The sequence below is a fragment of the Camarhynchus parvulus genome, chromosome 3, assembly GCF_901933205.1.
Source record: "Camarhynchus parvulus chromosome 3, STF_HiC, whole genome shotgun sequence".
NCBI lineage: Eukaryota > Metazoa > Chordata > Aves > Passeriformes > Thraupidae > Camarhynchus > Camarhynchus parvulus.
The window spans coordinates 6,791,860-6,811,684 of record NC_044573.1 but is presented as its reverse complement, the minus strand read 5'-3'; the positions used below and the strand labels follow the sequence as shown (position 1 = coordinate 6,811,684).

Genomic DNA, 19,825 nt, shown 5'->3' with positions numbered 1-19,825 from the left:
ATGGCTGTGCTGGCTGGTGGCCAGCTGAGTCTCTTCACAGAAATGTAACACTCCATGCCTCAGTTTTCCCATATTCCCTGCTTGTTTGCTCTCTGATGGAAATTTGGCTTCCATGGCAAGACACTTAGCAGCACCTCCAGTTGCAATGTATCCTAGAAAAATATACTGCAAGGACCAAGGGAATCCTTATAGCTCTGACAAAACAAGGGTTCATCCCTTTTCCTTTGGAGGGAAAATAGTGCTGGGGCAGCTTCTGTGTCCTAAGGTAATTGAACAAATAGATTTTCATTTCAAATGGAAGATGGATGGAAGCAGGTTGGAGTCCCTCAGATGCAAGCTGTCAATATGAACACACATTTCAATTGCATTTACAAGGAAATAAAATGTGTCTCAGCTTTTGGACATCCAGACAAAAACATGATGATCCTTACAGGACAATTTTCTGTTGATAAAATTTGCCTGGCACTTGTTAAGAGATGTCATCTACCAGCTTTACCAGAGACAGATAATGCCTGAAGTCAGTACTGCACTTCATTCTCTGTTAAAAATCTGATTAATTAAAAGACTACTCATCTTTTTCTCCCTCAAAATATATAGATATACTCTTAATGCTTAAATGGTTCTCTGATTCTTTTTTTCCTCAAGCTTGGGGTGAATGGTACCATTTGCCTGGTACAATAAGTTGTAAAAAGGGAAGGTTGGGCCTTGAGTTTTCTAAAAACTTCAGGGGCTTTGTCAAGTTCTGTCTCAAACAAAGTACTGGTTTAAAAAGCCCACACCTGGTCTAACCCGCCCTCAGTGATAAATTCTGTCTTTGGGAAGGTAGTCTTTGAAGTAATTTTCATTTTCAAAGTGTGCATAACACACTTGTGAGCCCAAATATTGATGAGTTTTGGTTGATTTAGTTTAATTGAGACATTAGCTGTATTGCAGGTAAATGGATCTGGAATAGCTGCTAGAGCACTCAGTTTTCCAAATCATTACAGAAGGATGAGATTACAGTCAAATATTTTATGTTAATATGCTTAAGTACTGAAAATTATGGAAGCTTTTTCATCAATAAATGCACAATTATTGCAACAATTCTGAGTATCAGCAGGGTTTGAAAGCCTTTAATTAATTTTGCTTACATTTGAAATAATCAGAATTATTTCAGAATAATAAACTAGATCAGTCCCTGGGAAGACTCACATAGAAGGGATTACATCCCACCTGAAATAAGTTTTGGCTCTGTCACTTAGATAATCCATTAAAAATCCCCAAAAGGCTAACAATTGTAACTGGAAATACAAATTATAGTCTGCATATATTACTCTGTTGTGTCCAGAAGAAAAATACCTGCTGATTTGAATCAGGCTACAGATCAGGTCTTATACTGTACACCTAAATTAGAAATTCATCTGTCTCTGGGACAGAAACTTATCAAGTTCTCTCTTCCAGAACTCAGTTCAAAATCCCTTCTGTTTCTGAGGAAGTAATGTTTTCCACATTTCCTATTTTCACTTGCACTATTCAAAGATCGAAAGCAAGGATTTACATACAAGGTGCTAAATAATCTGCTGAATTCAAATCAGTTTCCACTGGGTAGACATAATTTTTTCCATCCACATTTAAGTTAAGCACACTGGACCAGCCTCTCTTTTAACATCTGATGCAGTGTAAACAGGATGAATGGACAGGTAACTCCCTGCAGATGGAAGAGCTCTGGGCATTTGGCAGTGAGCATTTTGGCAAGTCAGAAAACAGAGGGCAACAGCAGTGACAGTGATGTCCAGCACAGTGCAGGGAAGCAGCAGCAGAGAAAGCAACAAGGGCCAAGCCAGGGCCACCCTGGGCTCTCAGCACTGCATGGATGGCCTTGGCTCTTGTATTTAGAGAGAAGGACAGAGGCAAATAGCTAAAAATAGCTAAAGCCTTTTTCCTCATTCCTGTTTTCTCATGGTTATGTTTGCATGATGAACTTCAGTGAAGCCCACACACCGGGCAGGTTATTTGTACTTGTCCTGTTCTTTGACACAGTCACTGTCTGAGCTCTTGCTGTGGTAATTCATCTGCAGCTGCCTCAGCTCAGCTTGGCCCTGCCAGTTTCTCAGCCTGCATGGAGAGCCTTTGTTGTCCATCATATCCTCTCCTGTAGGACCTGAATGAGGGATGCAGGACTCCAGGGGCTCTCCAAAATGCAGTTTATTCCATCCAAGAGGTTACAGCAGCCCAGGGAGGTGGGTGACAGAGCTGTGCCTACAGCTGTCAGCTCCAGCTGCAGGCAGGCCTGGAGACCCCGAGTTTAGGTTACAATGCATTATAGACTTTCCTTTGCTGAGCACCTTAATACAGTAGAACCAATCTATACCTTAACTTTTATCTATAGCCTGTCATAACCACTATAATTACCATATTCATGTTACTGTTCTCCAATCACTAAAAGTTAGTACATTACAGTTTAAGCTAGAAGTTGTTTTTCAGTTTTCTTGCAATGGAAAATTCTGAGACCTTTTTTCTACTTGCAACATTTGCTGACTTGTTTGCCTGTGCTCTCTTTCTGCTTGGTAAAAACATCTTGTTTGAGGTGGGTTTATCCTTTGCTCTAAGTCATAAAAACCCCTTCTAACCAACACATCCTTTGCCTCCTTGGTTAGCCAGTAAGACTGGCTCAGCAATTCTTTTCTTCTATATCAAAACTTGCTTTCATTTCCATTCCTTCTTCAGATTCTACATTCAAAAATCTTTCTGCCAAGCACACACAATGTGCTCTGTGTGTCTGTCTGGGCAGGCTTTCCATGGTGCTCAGGCAGCTCAAGGAGACCAATCTCACTCTACCTAAACTTCCATTAGTCCCAGCTTCTATCAGCTCTGCCCATAATATTCCAGGGCTCACATTCATTGTCCTCACACTGCTGTTAGTGTTTCATAAAACTCATGGAGTCAGACCCAAATGCTGAAGGGAAGAGAATCACTGACTCCTACAGGCATTGAATCAAATTCTTCCTTTAATGAAAGACATGCAGTCTTGCAGAGAGGGTTGAATCTAAAAGCTCGGTGGAGCATCATTGGTTTTGCTGTTTGGGTTCCTGAAGGGTAAATATCAAATACAAAGCATATTAAAACTAACCTGAGAAAGGGCTGGAATGAGTAGCTCGTGTCTATTTCATTTTGAAAATGTACCTAAGCCACCTTTTATGGCTATGGAGCAGCCACTGAGACACTGCTGAAAGTTAAGAGCATCAGCTCAGTACCTGAAGCAGTGCTAATGAAACCACAGAGCTGGGTTATTCTGCAGAAGAAACGGAGAGACAGAGAAGACATATTTCTGTTTTCTTTTAGCATTTCTTTTAGCTGGAGAACTCACAGGTGAACAGAGGAGGCCAGAAGGTGTCACATGAAGAAGGGGAAGCCATGCCTAGAGGAGAAGCAGCCCCACAATCTCAGCAGTGGGGCAGTGACTGCAGCCCCAGCCCTGCTGCTCAAAGCTCTGCCTGGCCAGTGAAGCAGGAGCTTCACCTCAAGAACAACAAGTGTACAAACACTTCTGCATAGGTGAAAGGTGCCCAGATGAAAAGGTTCAAGTTTGGGGCACTGCTACTCCTAACACTTTCCCTCTTCCCCCTGGGAGACCAACTCCCAGGGGCAATTGGATGCAGCACTGACCTTTCAGGAGTTATGAAATGCAAACACAGCTTTATTTACTTCCTGACCCTTGGCTCAAAAACATCTGCAGCTTTATAAATGAAAAGCAACCACTGTGATTTAGCAACTTCTTCTGCCTCTGCTTCATTTTGCCAAGAGACGGAGGCCACGGTGTGATCTGAGCACGGCTGTTGTGGTGACATTTGAGAATGAGCAGCTGGGCTCCCCAGGCAGTTGGCACCACCGCTTTTCATTCTGCATCTTGTCCTGCAGGACAAAGCCTGGCTGCTCAGGTAAAGGGCCACAACTGGAGATTTTAGTCAAATCAAGAAAACACATTGAAAATGAAGCCTTCTTCCTCAGAAACATCTCGAGTTTCTGTTCCAGACAAGACAGTTGAGTTAGCAGTCTGAACTTCTCTTGTCCCTCCAGTACGCGGCAGAAAAGCTGCTGCTGCTTCTCTTGCACCTCTGCTAGAAGAAAAAGCTGATCAAATTTTGCCAGATCAGCCCCGGGCCATGAGCAGAGGTGAGCTCAATTTTTTTGAGGAGAACTCTTGTCAAAGCTTTTCATCCCTCTTCTTCCCGAAGAAACTCTGGAAATTTGTTGGAAGCAATTGGTTCCAGTCAATTCGGTGGGGTGATGCTGGAAACTGCATAGTGGTTGCTGCAGGGTTCTTCAAAAAAAAAAAAAAAAGACTTCAGCAAATATTTGAAACTGAGTCCATGCAAATTTCATTTGTCAACCTAATCTTCATGGATTCAGCAAAATGGAAAGGGATTCTCCAGTATCTGCCTCATGTGACGAACCTCAAGCACTAGCAGCAGCAGGTTGTACTTTTGGCAAGGTAAATCAGTTCCTTTGCACATGAAAGAACTCTCTGGATGCCTGGTATATATACATATACAGGTACATATACAGCAAACCTTTAAAAGGTAGCAGATGAGGATGGTAGGGAATGTCCTGATTTTGTTTCTTAGGATATTCTCAGAAAATCTTGACAGAGTATTTCTTAGCAGCAGAAATACTGAAAAAAAAATAGGTTCTGATTACTTTAAGCCCAGGAAGTGGAAAGATAGTGTCATGATATTGTGCTTTTTTTGTACTTGATCCATATCTTACTGTACCAAAAATTTATATTTCTTGTGGCGTCTGCTGAATGCTGACTAGATAGATGGTAGCATCATGTTAGTACCTACAAATTCATTCCAAATTGAAGTGGCTGAAAACAACTAATATTTGGGTTTCTACATCAATTTTGATGCTTTGGAAAATTCTATACTTCTCCCAAATGACAGAAGCATAAGGAGGGTTATGACTTAACAGAACTGGGTTGTAACATTTTATTCAGCCCCAACTTTAGATTCAAAATGCCCCTATGAGGCCTTTTCAATCTCCACCTTTGTCTTTTTTGAAATCAAATTCTTAGTTATCATAGCTTTGTCTTTCTTGGTTTGGAAATGATGACAACTAACTTTTCTCCTCTGCTTTATTTTGGTACTCTTCTATAACGACCCCTATTTCAAGAGAGATGCCATCACCTGCCATGAACCTGTAAGTTGTGTAAAAAACAGCACCTGATGCGCTCTCACCAGACCTAGGTTTGAGGGAAGCTGCCTGAGGAGAAGTCCAGACATGCAGCCTGTGGTAGGAACAGCTTCTGCAGAGAAGAATGATCCCTCATCACCATGACTCCACAGACAGACTCTGGTTGGTGTCCAACTCCATCTGATACTTCACCACCCCACAATGATTCTTTTCCTGCTGGCTTGTCCTGTCTCTGCAGTCTCTGTACCCCAAGGGGCTGCTTTCAGGGAGATGAACTGGTTTGTCCCAGCCCAGGGAAGGAAGCCAAAGGTGCCAGGCAGAAGTGGCATGCTCAGCAAAACCCAGCAAAAGGGCAGCATGTGGCCAGTGCAGAAGCTGCAGCAGCAGCAAAGGCCATTCTCATAACATACATCACTTCTATTTCCTGGTGAGTCAGCCCTCCTTCCTCCCCTCAGGTCTCACTAAGGGAGAGTGCCAGGAACAGGTTTGGGGTTTTCCTGTCCATCCTGCATTCCGTGGGGATGTAATGACAGCACTGCAGCTGGCAAAGCTGCACAGCTGTCCTGCAGGAGTCACACACCGTCCTTCCTGTCCCTGTGGTGAGGGGATGTGCTTTTATGGCACACTGGAAATGACACAGTCAGTGCTCAGTGACTGCTGAATGCTCCACAATGGCATCAGTCAGGGACTCTGGGATTTGCCAGAACAAGGGCTGCTCAGGAAGCAATTCCCTTTCCACTCCTTCCCTCCCTTTGTTCCCCTTAACCCTTCTTCTTGCTTTTCTCCCCACCTTTCCTTCTCTCCTGTCCCTCCTCTTTCTCTCCCTCCTTCTGGAGAACAGCTCAAACTATTGTTTATCCCCACATAGCATTGCTGGCCATGAGGAACCTTTGGAACCCAAGGAAAACAGAGACCTTGTGACAAAACTCAAGGGAACAATGGCTTCAAGGGCACTCAGCCCTTGGCAGCACCAGCCCCACGCTGAGCTCAGCATCTGGCAGGATGGACCCTGGATTAGGATGACAAGATGAAGCACAGAAGAGCATTAGGAAAGATGAAGAAAGATGCATTGCTTCTGGAATGAGATGGGCAATGCAACCCTGCAGGTATTTGTTTAGAATTCTATGTTGCACCATGACCCATATGCAAAAGTTTGATGTGTTTTCTGGAATAAACTGGACTGCAGACTTTTGAAAAAGTCTTAGTTTTGAAGGCAGCAGAATTAAAAGTTTCTGTGTTGTTGAGTCTCTGTCCTATCTGCTATTCTTTCTTTTCTTTCTTCTCTCTCTCTCTTTCTCTTTCTTTCTTTCTTTCTTTCTTTCTTTCTTTCTTTCTTTCTTTCTTTCTTTCTTTCTTTCTTTCTTTCTTTCTTTCTTTCTTTCTTTCTTTCTTTCTTTCTTTCTTTCTTTCTTTCTTTCTTTCTTTCTTTCTTTCTTTCTTTCTTTCTTTCTCTCTTTCTCTCTTTCTCTCTTTCTCTCTTTCTCTTCTTTCTTTCTCTCTTTCTCTCTTTCTCTCTTTCTCTCTTTCTCTCTTTCTCTCTTTTCTTTCTTTCTTTCTTTCTTTCTTTCTTTCTTTCTTTCTTTCTTTCTTTCTTTCTTTCTTTCTTTCTTTCTTTCTTTCTTTCTTTCTTTCTTTCTTTCTTTCTTTCTTTCTCTCTTTCTTTCTTTCTTTCTCTCTTTCTTTCTTTCTTTCTTTTCTTTCTTTCTTTCTTTCTTTCTCTCTCTCTTTCTTTCTTTCTCTCTTTCTCTCTTTCTCTCTTTCTCTCTTTCTCTCTTTCTCTCTTTCTCTCTCTCTTTCTTTCTTTCTCTCTTTCTCTTTCTCTCTTTCTCTTTCTTTCTTTCTCTCTTTCTTTCTCTCTTTCTTTCTTTCTTTCTTTCTTTCTTTCTTTCTTTCTTTCTTTCTTTCTTTCTTTCTTTCTTTCTTTCTTTCTTTCTTTCTTTCTTTCTTTCTTTCTTTCTTTCTTTCTTTCTTTCTTTCTCTCTTTCTCTCTTTCTTTCTTTCTCTCTTTCTTTCTCTCCTTTCTCTCTTTCTTTCTCTCTTTCTCTCTTTCTTTCTCTCTTTCTCTCTTCTCTCTTTCTTTCTTTCTTTCTCTTTTTAGCTCTTCCCTGTCTGGCAGTGAGGATTGTTCAGCTCACACAGTGGTTAGAGTCAATTGGCCATTTGCAGACACTAATGGAGGTGTTTGTGTTCATTGCTGTGTATGTTTGAGTAGCTGTTCTTTATGATTCAATTTTTCTTCCATGAGTCAACTTATGCTTGTTTCAGACTTCACAAGAGCTATTTCACAGCAAAAAGCCTCCCATCACTCTAAGTCCTTCTATAAAGGTGCACAGGAGGCTGCTATCATTTGCTTGCTGTTTCCACTCTTTAGAGGTTTCAATGGGAGAGTATATCCTATTTATAGAAATCAATTGAATAGTTCAAACAAACCACAAACAGTCATATGAGATGCTGACACCTGAGGCACATGTTTTGAGTGATTAGCTGTCCGCCAATTTTGCAGTATAGGTGGGCTGAACCAAAAATTATGTTGTTAACATAGAAAAGAACTATTTCAGCATGTCAGAAGTGTATTGACTTTACAACATTAGACAGAGTTCCTCTCTTTGACTAAATCTGGTGGATGTAAAACAGCTTTGAGAAGATGCTTCTGTGAGAAATGAGAGATGTGGGTCACATCCTTTCAGATGTGGGTTTTACACTGCCTACATGATGGCTTGTGTTTGCAGAAGAGGTGGCCACCACCACCAGCTACTTCATAATGTTAATCTACTATTTAACTTTTCTTTTTTTCACTGTAAGAGGGAAGGATTTCATTTTGGGTTGAGTAAAGTATGTTCCACAAACCAGAGCAACTTTCTACAGTTTTTCTTGTGAATGCAAATACAACCCATATATCTCTACAATGGATCAGTTCAAACCAATTTCAGCCCAACTGATTTATTTGGCTCAGCTACCCAACTCAAAATTTATTCAAATTAGCCTATGAGTCAGAACCTCATAAACATAAGTGAAAAGAACGTGTCTATAACATGCAGGAATCTCTCTGCCCAAGAGTTTACTCTCCAAGTCAGGTGTCAGAAAGGTTCTTATCTCCATGAATATTTAGTAAGTCTGTGTAGGAATTGGGAAGCCAGCCTGGACTATGAGTATTCTAAATCAGGGCCCAAGCCAGAAGCTGTTCTTTCCTTGCTGCTCAAATTTCCAGCTTACACTTCCTTTCTACAGTGAAGGTACTCTCGTTCTGGTGGTTCAAGGCTCTCAGAAGGGCCAATTCCCTCAGTGTGCACAAGGCAGTTCTTCAGAAGTCATTAGACATATTAGCTCAGCACTGGGGTTAGAGTCAAACAGAGGTTCTGTGTTCAGACAGAGCCTCTACAGCAGGAATAATTCATCTTTTCAAGGTCTGGGAGCTCTCCTCTGCCATCACCTACCCAGTGCCTCTGCTGTGGCGCTGGCTGTTTTAACTGCAGCTTGGGATCTGAGGGCTAGACTTGATTCAGCACTCACAAGGAATCTTCCCTGAATAAGCAGAGTAGGTGTTGAGTTTATAAGAAGTGTCACAGTGGCTGCCTGAGACAAGAAATTACTTTGAGAGGTGAAGTGTTTTAACGGGTTTCTAATATAGCTGCGCTGGGCAGAAAAAGTAAATGAACGTGAAGTTGTTATGGAACCTCCTGTGTACATGTTGCAATAAACAGGGGTGTGAAAAGCTCTGAGAAAGACACAGGAGACAGAAATGCAGATGAGGGAGGAAAGCAGAGGTGGGTGAGAAATGATCTAAGCATTGGCATTGTGTGCAGTACAGTGGGCATTGCTCAGCTCCATGCACAGCACAGCGCCTTGCTGCCCCTTCCCTCCGTGCCTGGAGAGGCTCCCTCGAGGCACTTCTCACTGGGGGGATTCTCCTCTCTTCCATGCAAGGGGAGGGTCAAGACCAACATTTTAAAAACTGGTTTTCTGTGGCTTGATTTCTGCCTGTCCAAAAGGAAACCAGTCTTGTTTCCTTAATGAAAGCCATGACCTTCATGAACCTCATGACTTGCACCAGTGTGGACTATTGTCTGCTCAGCACATATCAAATCAAGGTCCAAGGAGTCTCAGATTCAGCAGTTGAGATCAGTGCATGGGACACGTTGGTCTCTTAAATGCTACTGTAGCTCATGCAGAAAGTTACCACAATTCATTTCCTTTTCTAATATAGTGAAGGAATCTTCTTTTTAAATAATATATCTGGTTTGGATGCTACTTACCACAGCTTTTGTATTCACATTGTAATACAAGCTGTCCACAAATAACATGGAGGTATCTACGGAGTTGCATTTGCTTTTTCCTGACATTTGTATGAGTAAACTCATCTGACTTCATAGGGTAAATGAGGAAACTGCATCTTCCCTACATGCCACGAAGAAGTGTAATTTTTTCCTTTTGGATAGGGGTATTGCAGCTCCCCTGACAGCACTACACCCACCCTCTGTCTTGCTGAGTTTGACACTGCCTTCAGTGACAGCACAGACGCTGGAGTTGAGCTGCTTGGTGACTGTCAGGCAACGTGGCCACAGACTGGTGGCATTCTTTTAGCAAGGATTTCCAGCACGGAAAAGCTCCTGACTGAACTAAGAGGAAACCAAGCTGACTGCTTGACGCAAGTCTAGATTTTCTCAGGGCTACTTTGCAGTTGGAAATGTCAGGGAATTCAGACTGCATCAGTGAGCACCAATCCAAATTCTGGTGCCACACCTCCCCTTGCTCAGGCGCTCACTTTGCCTCAACCTCAGTGCATTCTCTTTTCTGCTGTTTTCCCAGCTCCCATATATTAGGCCCACACTGTTTCTATTTGTGCAAGTATCCAGGTCCTCATATGGCTTTAGGACAAAACCAGTACACCTCCCCAGATACCACAGACATTTTGGAAAACCTGTAGCTTGCATTCAAATGAATCTTTGTTATTTTTTATTTATTTGCAATGTCCTCTCCTCTGTAAGTATCTATTCAATAATGAGTTTTGGACAGGCTAACTTCACCTTGACAATGTCAGATCTCTGTGATGTTCTTTCATTTATCTCTCCTTGACTATTCTACGTAATTCTGTGAGCTGTTAAACAGCAGCTGTACATATACATACATATAATGATCTCCAGGCTCTACACAAGCTTTAGGAGACAAACACAGACAGGAGCAGATAAAAGAGTTTATCCCACCCCAACAATCAGCTCTGGCTGTTTGTGAAAGCTGCAGCATGACTGTGTTTCATGAAGACAGTTTTTGAGCAAGGATGAGTGCCTCCCATACTGCCTGCAAAGTTTTGTTGCCCTGGAAACAGGCATTATTGTTATGTGGAAACATCTGTGAGATGTATGGGAACACCAAGGTGATTTGGATGAAATATGGCAGTGGAATGGCAATAAAGGTGTGCTTAACTGTGCTCACAAAAAGTTACAGGTGAGAAGTATTATTCATCAGCAAAGTACAATACCGTGCAGAATTTGAAAATAATTCACTTCTGAAGTTCTTCTTTAAGCAAATTGATGCTTGTCAGATGTAGAAAAGAGGAGGGAAGTTATAAAGATGAGGAGGTACTAGTTACTGTTATTTCCTTAATTTGAGATCTATGCTTGAATGCCTTTGATATATAAAACAAATACTTTTTTCTTCAATTTACAGTTTCATCGTACAAGAAGGAAAAAAAATGCCTCAAGGTTTTGAAAAGCCACAGTTTAACTGTGGTTTAGCTGTAGATTTGCCTTTAACCTGCTTCATTTGATCAGTAGAAAATCCCTGTATAAACTCTCTTATTTAATTTATCTTAATATGTTATAACCTCTTCAGTTACTGAATAATTGAGAATCAAACCAGCTTGATCCAGTTTAACAAGGCCCATTCAAAACCTAATTTAGGGCTTGATTAAATGGTGCTAATGTAAAGTTAAATAAACTAAGTGCCAGTAAAAGCTATTTTAGGAATTGCCACTCCTGCTGAAGGGTAAGGAGTTTAAAACAAACTCATTTAATTTACTTTAAAAGTTACTAAGATAAACTATTCTAAGTGCTTCTGTGCAGAAAAACCTTGCACAGCTATGACAATGGACTCTGGAAAACTGCTGCTTAGTACGAGTAATGAGTGAAGCACAGAAACAGAAAGCAACTAAACCTTGCACCTTTTATAAACAAAAATCAAAATACCACACTTTCCCCTTAGGGGAGTTAGAAATGAAAATTCTGCCCGCATTTTCTCCGTTTTCTTGCCATTGCTGCCACAGCTGTGCAGTGGGAACACTGGTCCTGATAGAGCTGTGCCAGCAGGAGCAAGCTGGGCTCAGAGTCCTGACGAGCGAGGGGGAATCCAGCAAATAACGCGGCTTCAAATCCATCCTTCCTGTAGCGTCAGGAGTTTCGCAGCACAGATACATTCTCCACGGAGGGCTACATGAGCAGAGAATGTATTTTATTACACTCAAAATTCCCTGAAAGGCTCATTATCCCGGAGAGTGCCGGGGCTGGAGCTCATGGCACTGCCGAGGGGAGGGATGGATGTGCGCGGCAGAGCTCTGGCCCCTAGCGGGGACAGCGACAGGTTCCTTCCAGGGAAACAGGGAAGGATTTATTTGAGTGTGAGTGTGTAACTCACATTCCTCACTCGTGTCCCACTCACTTCGGGGGGGGACGACATGAGTGTGAAAAACGCCAATCACTTTTTAAAAAAAAATTAAAAGTTTAATAGTGATAAAATGGTTATAAAAATAGTAATACAATTAGAGTAATAATAATTTGGACAAAACAGAATTAGAACAATACGAGACAATAGAAACAAAGAGTTACAGACGTCCGGATACCTTTTTCTGGGCAGCATGAGCCCGAAAATGGACCCACGTTAACAGAGGATTAACCCTTAAAAGCAACAGCCTGTTGCATATTCATACATCTCATACATGATGCATAAATTCCATTCAAACACAGGATTCTGTCTGGTCATCTTCAACTTCTTCCTCTGAATCCTGACAGCGCCTTCGAGGCGGGAAGAAGTTCATTTCTTCTGCTAAGAGGGCAATAAATTCTTTTTCTCTGAAAGATTTAGGTGTCCTGTGGCTGCTATCTCGCTGCAAGTCCTTTCTTTAAAAAAAGTATCCTACATAGCATAGTTTCTATTTTAACATTTTTTATAACCTAAAACTCTATTTAACACAGTACTTAAGAGAATTAATACAGCATTACTTTCTAACACAACACATATAATATTAATTTTAATATTTGTGAAAAGCCAATCATAAAATGCATGCATTTTTCACATGGAGGCAGCGTGACAGCACCTGGCTTGCTGCCTGCTGTGGCCACATTACAGCCCGGCAGCTCTGCACAGTGCCTGCAGCTCTCTCTCCTGTCCTTCTGCAGCAAACACCACTCTGCCCTTTCTTCTCCTCTCCACAGTGGCAGGAGCAGCCTGGCCACCAGCCTGCCCCAGGCCACCCTTCTTTAAGATGCCCTGTGCTGCTGAGATGAGGTGCAGAGGTGACCACGAAGCCTCACTCTGCCCCAGTTCCTCTTTTCCTTGCTCGCCCCGTGTCAATCAGGCTGTGCAGCCGCATGACAGCGTTCCTTCTGTGCCACAGGGAACTTCAGGATCTGACTTGCCGCCTTGCCAACACCCTGAAGAAATACGGGATCCAGAAAGGGGACAGGGTGGCCATCTATATGTCTGTGTCCCCCCTGTCAGTGGCTGCCATGCTGGCCTGTGCCAGGATCGGTGCTGTTCACACCGTGGTCTTCGCTGGATTCAGCGCCGAGTCCTTGGCTGGGAGAATCATGGACTGTGAGTAGATGCAGCCTGGGCAACAAACACTCTGTCTCAGTGCTCCAAGGCACGTCCCAGCCCTGTGCTTTCTTGGCAGAAGGAGTTTCCTTGGTTCATTCTCGCCTGGCAGGGCAGTTCACCCTCCCCTGCAGAGTGCAGTGAGGAGCCTTGTCCTGAGCGACACGTGCAGTGTCCTCTGGCCTTAGAATACTTAATAAACTCTTAACATTCAGTGTACTCTGGGTTATTGCTTGACAGCAGTGAAACTGGCAGGAGAACCAGAGCTTAGGGATAGGGCCTGATTTGTTGTTTTGCAGTATAATTGCAGTGTTTCTTTGATACTCTTGGACAGAACTAATTCTGCATTCTCAACTGGGATCCTGTGATTTATGTACAGTGCTGGAAGTGTTGGCAGCCTGCCCCTGCTCTGTGAGCCCTTCTACCAGCAGACTGAGCTGTTCTCAGCCCCAAAGTACTTGTAGATTGTGATGAGGTAAAAAGTGATGCTAAAAATAGCAACAGAGGAGGGAAATAGCCAGTGGCTCACATCCTAGCAGTCACATCAGTTTCTTCGTGGCTAGTGTGAGGGAATGGGCTTTACAGAAATTGTCATGTTCTTTTCTTCTTTCCAGTGGAGTTGATCTGCAGAGAGCAAGTGCATGTTTTAGTTATCCCTCACCCAGGGAGCTGGGAAGAAGCTGTTCTGCACGCCAGCTTTGCAAGGCAGGGATGGATGGTTTAAACTGCACTGAGGCTGGATGTTGGGAAATCTCTGTGTGTCTCAGGTTTTAAAGTGCTTTCATCAGTGACACTGACTGGTTGTGACTGACAGCAGTTCTGAGTGTTTGTCACACGTGCTGTCCTATACACCACCCCCAAAGCATTGCAAGTTGGGTGTGCATACAGCCTGGAGGACAGGCTGGCATGTCTGCTAACCCCTTCTCTTTTTAGCTGGATGCAAAGCAGTTATCACATACAACCAGGGAGTCAGGGGAGGCCGAACCATAGAGCTGAAGGCAACTGTGGATGAAGCTGTGAAGAACTGTCCAAGCATCAAACATGTGTTTGTGGCTCAGAGGACAGATAACAAAGTCCACATGGGCGACCGAGATATTCCCCTTGAAGAGGTATGTTCTTGTTGGATAACTCCTTTTAGGTCTGAGTGCTGGCCAGGATAATCTTTCTCTCCATAAGTGCTTCTGGGACCTGAGTTCTGCTCCTTACAGCATCTGGATCTTCATCCTCAAATGGACTGCCTGTATTTACAGTCTGCTAGGATTGTGAGTCCAAGCAGCTCAATCTATGTCTGGTTTATCTCAGCAGGGAACAGGCCTGACTTTACCAGGCCACAGCTGTAAGGAATGAGAAGAAAAGTGCTCTAAAAGAGTGGGGTGGCTGGGTGAGGAGGGACCTGGGGTCACTTGGCTGCTTTGTGAAGAAGAAAGAGTCAGTGCTCTGAGGAGATGCCCACGACAAACACCAGGAAAGTGCGAAACTGTTGTGATAAGGAGACAGCAGTGTGGAACTCCTGCAATGAGATGACAGCACAGGTGAGGTTCGGCTTTGGAGCTCCTCCTGGGGCAGCTCAGGGAATGACTCAGATGGATTCAGGTGCAGAGCAAGCAGGGTTGATGGCAGCTTGCCTGTTGCTGGACCATTTCCTTGGCAGAGTAGGCAGATAAGATGTCCAAAAAAAGTAACAATTGGCTCAGCTGGCACCGTGAGGACTGAGAGCTTTGGCTGTCCTGCTCTCCCTGCCCCACTGCTGCTGTGTGGGCTCCTTGCTGCTCCTTCCCCCAGGCCCTTGGGAGGGAGGGACAGCTGAGGTTGCTGGATGGGTCACATGTCTTTGCTGGTGTTTTTATTTAATTTTTTTTTTTCTTTTCTTTTCTTTTATAAATTTCTTTAGGGTTTCTTTACGGTTTTTTCTTATTTCACGCGTCTCACGGCGCTTGCGCAGGGCTACGGCGCTGGGTACGCCGCTGGCTAGGGCGCATGCGCAGGGCTACGCCGTTTGCGCAGGACTACGCCGCTGGCTACGCCGTTTGCGCAGGGCTACGCCGCTGGCTGGGGCGCTTGCGCAGGGCTACGCCGCTGGCTGGGGCGCTTGCGCAGGGATACGGCGCAGGGCTACGCCATTTGCGCAGCACTACGCCGCTGGCTACGCCGTTTGCGCAGGGCTACGCCGCTAGCTAGGGGGCTTGCCCAGGGCTACGCCGCTGGGTGCGGCACTGGCTGCGCCGTTGGCGCAGGGCTACGCCGCTGGCTAGGGCGCTTGCGCAGGGCTACGCCGCTGGCTGCGGCGCTGGCTGCGCCGTTTGGCGCAGGGCTACGCCGTTTGCGCAGCGCTACGCCGTTTGCGCAGGGCTACGCCGCTCGCTAGGGCGCTTGCGCAGATCTACGCCGCTGGCTACGCCGTTTGCGCAGGGCTACGCCGCTGGCTAGGGTGCTTGCGCAGGGCTACGCCGTTTGCGCAGGGCTACGCCGCTGGCTAGGGCCTTTGCGCAGGGCTACGCCGCTGGCTACGCCGTTTGCGCAGGGCTACGCCAGTTGCGCAGGGCTACGTGAGGGAGCTGGAGCTGCTCAGCCTGGAGAAGAGAAGGAACCAGGGAGCAGAACCCCTGTTCTAACTTGGAACACCTTCCAGCACCTAAAGGGGTACGGAAGAGCTGGAGAGGGACTTTTTACAGGCACATGCAGTTGTAGGACAAGGAGGAATGACTTGAAACTGACAAAGGAACGTTTGAAATTGGATATTAGGGAGAAATTCTTCACTGTGAGGGTGGTGAGGCTCTGGAAGATGTTGCTCAGAGAAGTCTGACCTTGGTCCCTGGTGTTCTTGCCTTCTTCTGGCCATTCAGTGGTGGCTGGGAGCTGGGATTAACTTCTTAAAATAAAACTTCTTATCTTAACTTCTTAAAATAACTTGAATCTATGAATTTGATGCATATTGAATATTGGTCTTTAAATCCTACCTTTTTTTTTTTTTAATATCAATATGTAGAGCCTCTTTGTCTGGTATTGACTTCCATACTTCCATTCCTGGGACATCCACCCCACAGGAGGTGACCCTTTGTCAAAGACCTGGCATTTTAGGGTCAGGTGTTCTTAGGAGTGTAAGATCAGACTATATTCACTGCAGACTGTTCAGACCTTGCTGGGAGGTGGCAAGAGATCAGACAGGAGCATCAGAATGATCTCCTCTGGCCTATTTGTCTTTCTGTCCCAGCAGTGATTATCTTCTCTCTAAGCCCCTCTTGGGTTTAGGTGGGGTTTAAAAAACCATAAATCTCCCAAACAACACAGTTAATGACATTAATAATGTATTTAAGAAGTAGAATTACTTGACATAGGGTCAAGTGAGACGGTGTGGCACGTCCTGGTGGGTGGGCAGGGAGGGAGGGAGGCAGTGGGGATGCTCTGACACCCCTGCCCAGGCAGTGCCCAGCCACAAAAACTGCTCCAGCGTTTCTGAAAGGCCCTCAAGTGTGCCCTGGACACAGCTCATGGCCTCCCTGCCCCATTAACCACAAGGTCCGAGGTTGTGTGGGGATGAGCTGCAGGTCTGAGCTGTGCCCATTTCTGTTTGGTTTCCATCAGTTCAGTCACTTTGGTTTTGTACGTGTCGGAGGAAGCGATTTAGGTGCAGCAGGGCTCTCTGGCTGGGCTGAAATGCACAAGGAGAGGCCAGCAGGGGCAGGGAGTCCCTGAGGCCATTGCTCAGGGGTGCCTATTTACCCACATTGAAAATAAACCTGCTGCTGGGAGGAGGGGGAAAACCTTTTTCCAGGTTTAACCAGAGAGGAAGAGGAATGCACATTGCTAAAAGACTGAAATGATTCCATAATGGACACAAAGCTGAGTCTAGAAGACCTTGATTTTTGGAAACACATTGAACTGCTCCTCTAAAGACTTAGTTTTAGGTACTATCAGCACCCACAGTGAGGTGGTTTATTTTTATTATTAAAGAGCTTAATCCCAACTGTGTCCCAAAAGTCTCTGGTCAGCATTTGGGAAATTAATTGAAGTCCATTCGAAGAGGTTTTTTAACTCCTGTTTCGGTAACTGACTTGGCATGGAGCTTAACGAATGCTTGAGTTGCTTATAGAGATCTCTGTCGTGGGCAGAGTGAGTTTGTCCCATTATCACACCAGCGTGTTACCAACCTCGATATTGCAGCAGCAGTGTCCTCAACCAGAGCTTTACGGCACCTTTTACGACAGTCACGCTTTACCACTGGCTTCACGGCAGTTGCGCTTTACGACACTTTTACGACAGTCGCGCTTTACAGCACTTTTACGACAGTTGCGATTTACGACCGCTTTTACGACAGTCATGCGTTACGGCCGGTTTTTACGACAGTCGCGCTTTATGGCACCCTTTACGACAGTCGCGCTTTACGGCAGTTCTACGACACTTGCTCTTTGCGGCAGTTTTACGACAGTCGCGCTTTACGGCCGCTTTTACGACAGTCGTGCTTTACGGCACTTTTTACGACACTTTACGACAGTAACGGTTTACGGCAGTTATGCTTTTACGGCACCTTTTACGACAGTCGCACTTTATGGCAGTTTTACGACAGTCGCGCTTTATGGCAGCTGCGCTTTACGGCAGTTTTACGACAGAGCTGTACAGAGCTTGTACATAAAGAGGCAGGAGAAGCTGTCTGAGAAGAACCGTGGCCCAGAGGATGCCGAGGCAGCAGGAGCTCTGCTCCCAGGCAGGCACAGGGCACTCCCACTGGGCTCCTGCTGGATGGCACCTGTGCCTAAAAGCCAGATTTTGGTGGCATTCCATTGACTTGGGCGCACCTCTGGCTGCTTTGTGACTGCACACCACCAGATTTAACTCCTGTTCCCTTCCCAACACTTTGTCCCTGTCTGTTTTGAGAGAATCTCATATTTAGCTCAACGCCCTTCAGAAAGAAGCCATCTACGCAGCTCCTGTGGTGCTGTAGACCTGGAAGGAATGGAGCACGAGGTGATCTCAGGTCTGCGCAACACCACGGGGGATTTGTACTGACTGAACGTTCCTGACACATCTTATGCTCTCCCCTTAGCACAAAGCTGAGCTTCCAAGGCTCAGCCCTACAGGCAGCCTACAGTCTAGGGCACTTTGGCTCTGTGCCTAGCTCTGCTTCAGACAGAAGGACACACCACACTCTGAACTGTCTGCTCACATCGCAGGCATCAGGGATACACCAGTGTGGGAACACTCTTTAAAACCCACACGGGAGAGTGATGCCAATACACGATTCCTGCCCACAGGTGGCGCTCAGTCATGAGCCCTGGCTGCTTGCTAAGCCCTCTCATGAATGAGATCTCCTTCAGTTACCAGAAAAATGTTAGCTTTGGTCCTCAGCAATGACCTTGCCTTGAGGGACTGCAGATCTGGGGAGTGGAATAAACTGAGCAAGACTCCTGGAAAGTACTGTCTGTTCCAGAACAAAACTCCAGTGTGCTGGGCCTGACCCTATTCATATCTTCTGTGCAAGCACAGGAGGTTTTAATGTTATTTTGACAGATGGTGTCATCTCTGTTTGGATTTGTGTCAGTAGTCCTGTTTCCGGGTATTATTTACAACTCCTGAAATAAAACAGTCACAATTCCTTGGATATATTTGAAGGACTGCAACAGTTTATGACAAAACCTCCCTGAGATTTCCCTACCATAAACATCTCAGTACCAAAATGGAACACATTGGGGCAATCCCAGAGAATGTCCCCGTGTACTTCAGAACAACCTCCCAAGTCATGAAGCTGTGATGCAGCTGGGCATGTGATTTCCCTGGCAATGAGCACAAATCTGCATTATCTGGGAAAGATCCTTTAAGGAAATGACTGCACAGATCTGTTGAAAAAAAAAAAAAAAAAAAAAAAAAATATTTTTGATGTCCATAACATACAGAACAAGGCTTTGCTCAAAGAGCCTGTTAACTTGCTCCCAGGTCAGATGCTTCTCATGTGATGCAGCTAGGAAAAAACATGTGAAAAGGCATTCTGACTGAAAGCAGCATGGAAGTAACACTCATGGATGGAGAGACCAAAACAATTTGTCTTCCTATCACCCACTTCAGGCTACAGAAGAGGAACACTGAGCTGAGATAGATTTTTGCCTTATGCTACAAAGGAGGCAGGCAGGATGTGCATTCTGAGAAAGACAGCTGGGTTTTACATCCCCATGTTCTTGTGCTTCCATGAAGGTTGCAGCACATGATTTTTTTTCATAAAACCCTTTCCTAGGTTGCACAAGACCTACACCTCTTTGCATTTGTCCGTCAGGGTGAGAGCAAAAAGGGGGGATTTAATGAGAATGTGGAAAGAAGCAAGGAACTTGTTTGTCTCTAAATTTTAGTCCAGAGTAGGCACCTGTGAGCCCTTCAAACAGCAGAGCAGCACTTTTGAGATACAAAAAGCTGCAAGTTTTGCTTCTAAAGCTGCTGATAAAGGGCAACGGGGCTTGTAAAACCAGTTCCCATCCCTTCAGCCCCTAGAAGAAGGAGCCTAAGAACAATTTCCCTATCTCCTGCACAGATCTATGGCTCAGCTGCACTGACAGCTGCCGGGGAGGTGAAGAGCAGCACAGTTCAGACTGTCAACACTTTACCTTTGAAGTTGTAAAATGTTTAGAACAGATAAATATTTTTATTATTGTCCCAAATTTGTGTCAGATACTTTTGCTCCACGTAAAAGTACAGGGGAGTAAAATCGTTGTCAGTTGTGGAAAATCTGAGTGCAGCCACAATTATTCCTTCCCCTAATGTTAAACTTAACAAAGCAGCATCCTTCACATGTGTGAAGGATTCAATCCATCAGAAAGATTCCCATTAAAAAAATCTTTCGGTTGGTTCAAGTGTCCAGTGAAAA

General features: G+C 44.7%; 1 protein-coding gene across 1 annotated transcript; it reads left to right on the top strand.

The window, feature by feature from the left end:
* Positions 1-12,752: 12,752 nt before the first annotated feature.
* Positions 12,753-14,158, top strand: LOC115902814 (acetyl-coenzyme A synthetase 2-like, mitochondrial). The gene is made up of 2 exons (XM_030946632.1): positions 12,753-12,978; positions 13,912-14,158. The coding sequence occupies exons 1-2, from the start codon at positions 12,753-12,755 to the stop codon at positions 14,136-14,138; spliced, it is 453 nt and encodes a 150-aa protein (XP_030802492.1). The 3' UTR covers positions 14,139-14,158.
* The last annotated feature ends 5,667 nt before the right edge of the window (positions 14,159-19,825 follow it).

What these genes read in the sequence shown, in the direction of transcription:
- LOC115902814 (XM_030946632.1), top strand. Translation starts at nt 12,753, where the DNA reads ATGACAGCGTTCCTTCTGTGCCACAGGGAACTTCAGGATCTGACTTGC. An exon ending in GGCTGGGAGAATCATGGACT is followed by an intron (nt 12,979 to 13,911) that starts GTGAGTAGATGC and finishes TTCTCTTTTTAG; the next exon opens with CTGGATGCAAAGCAGTTATC.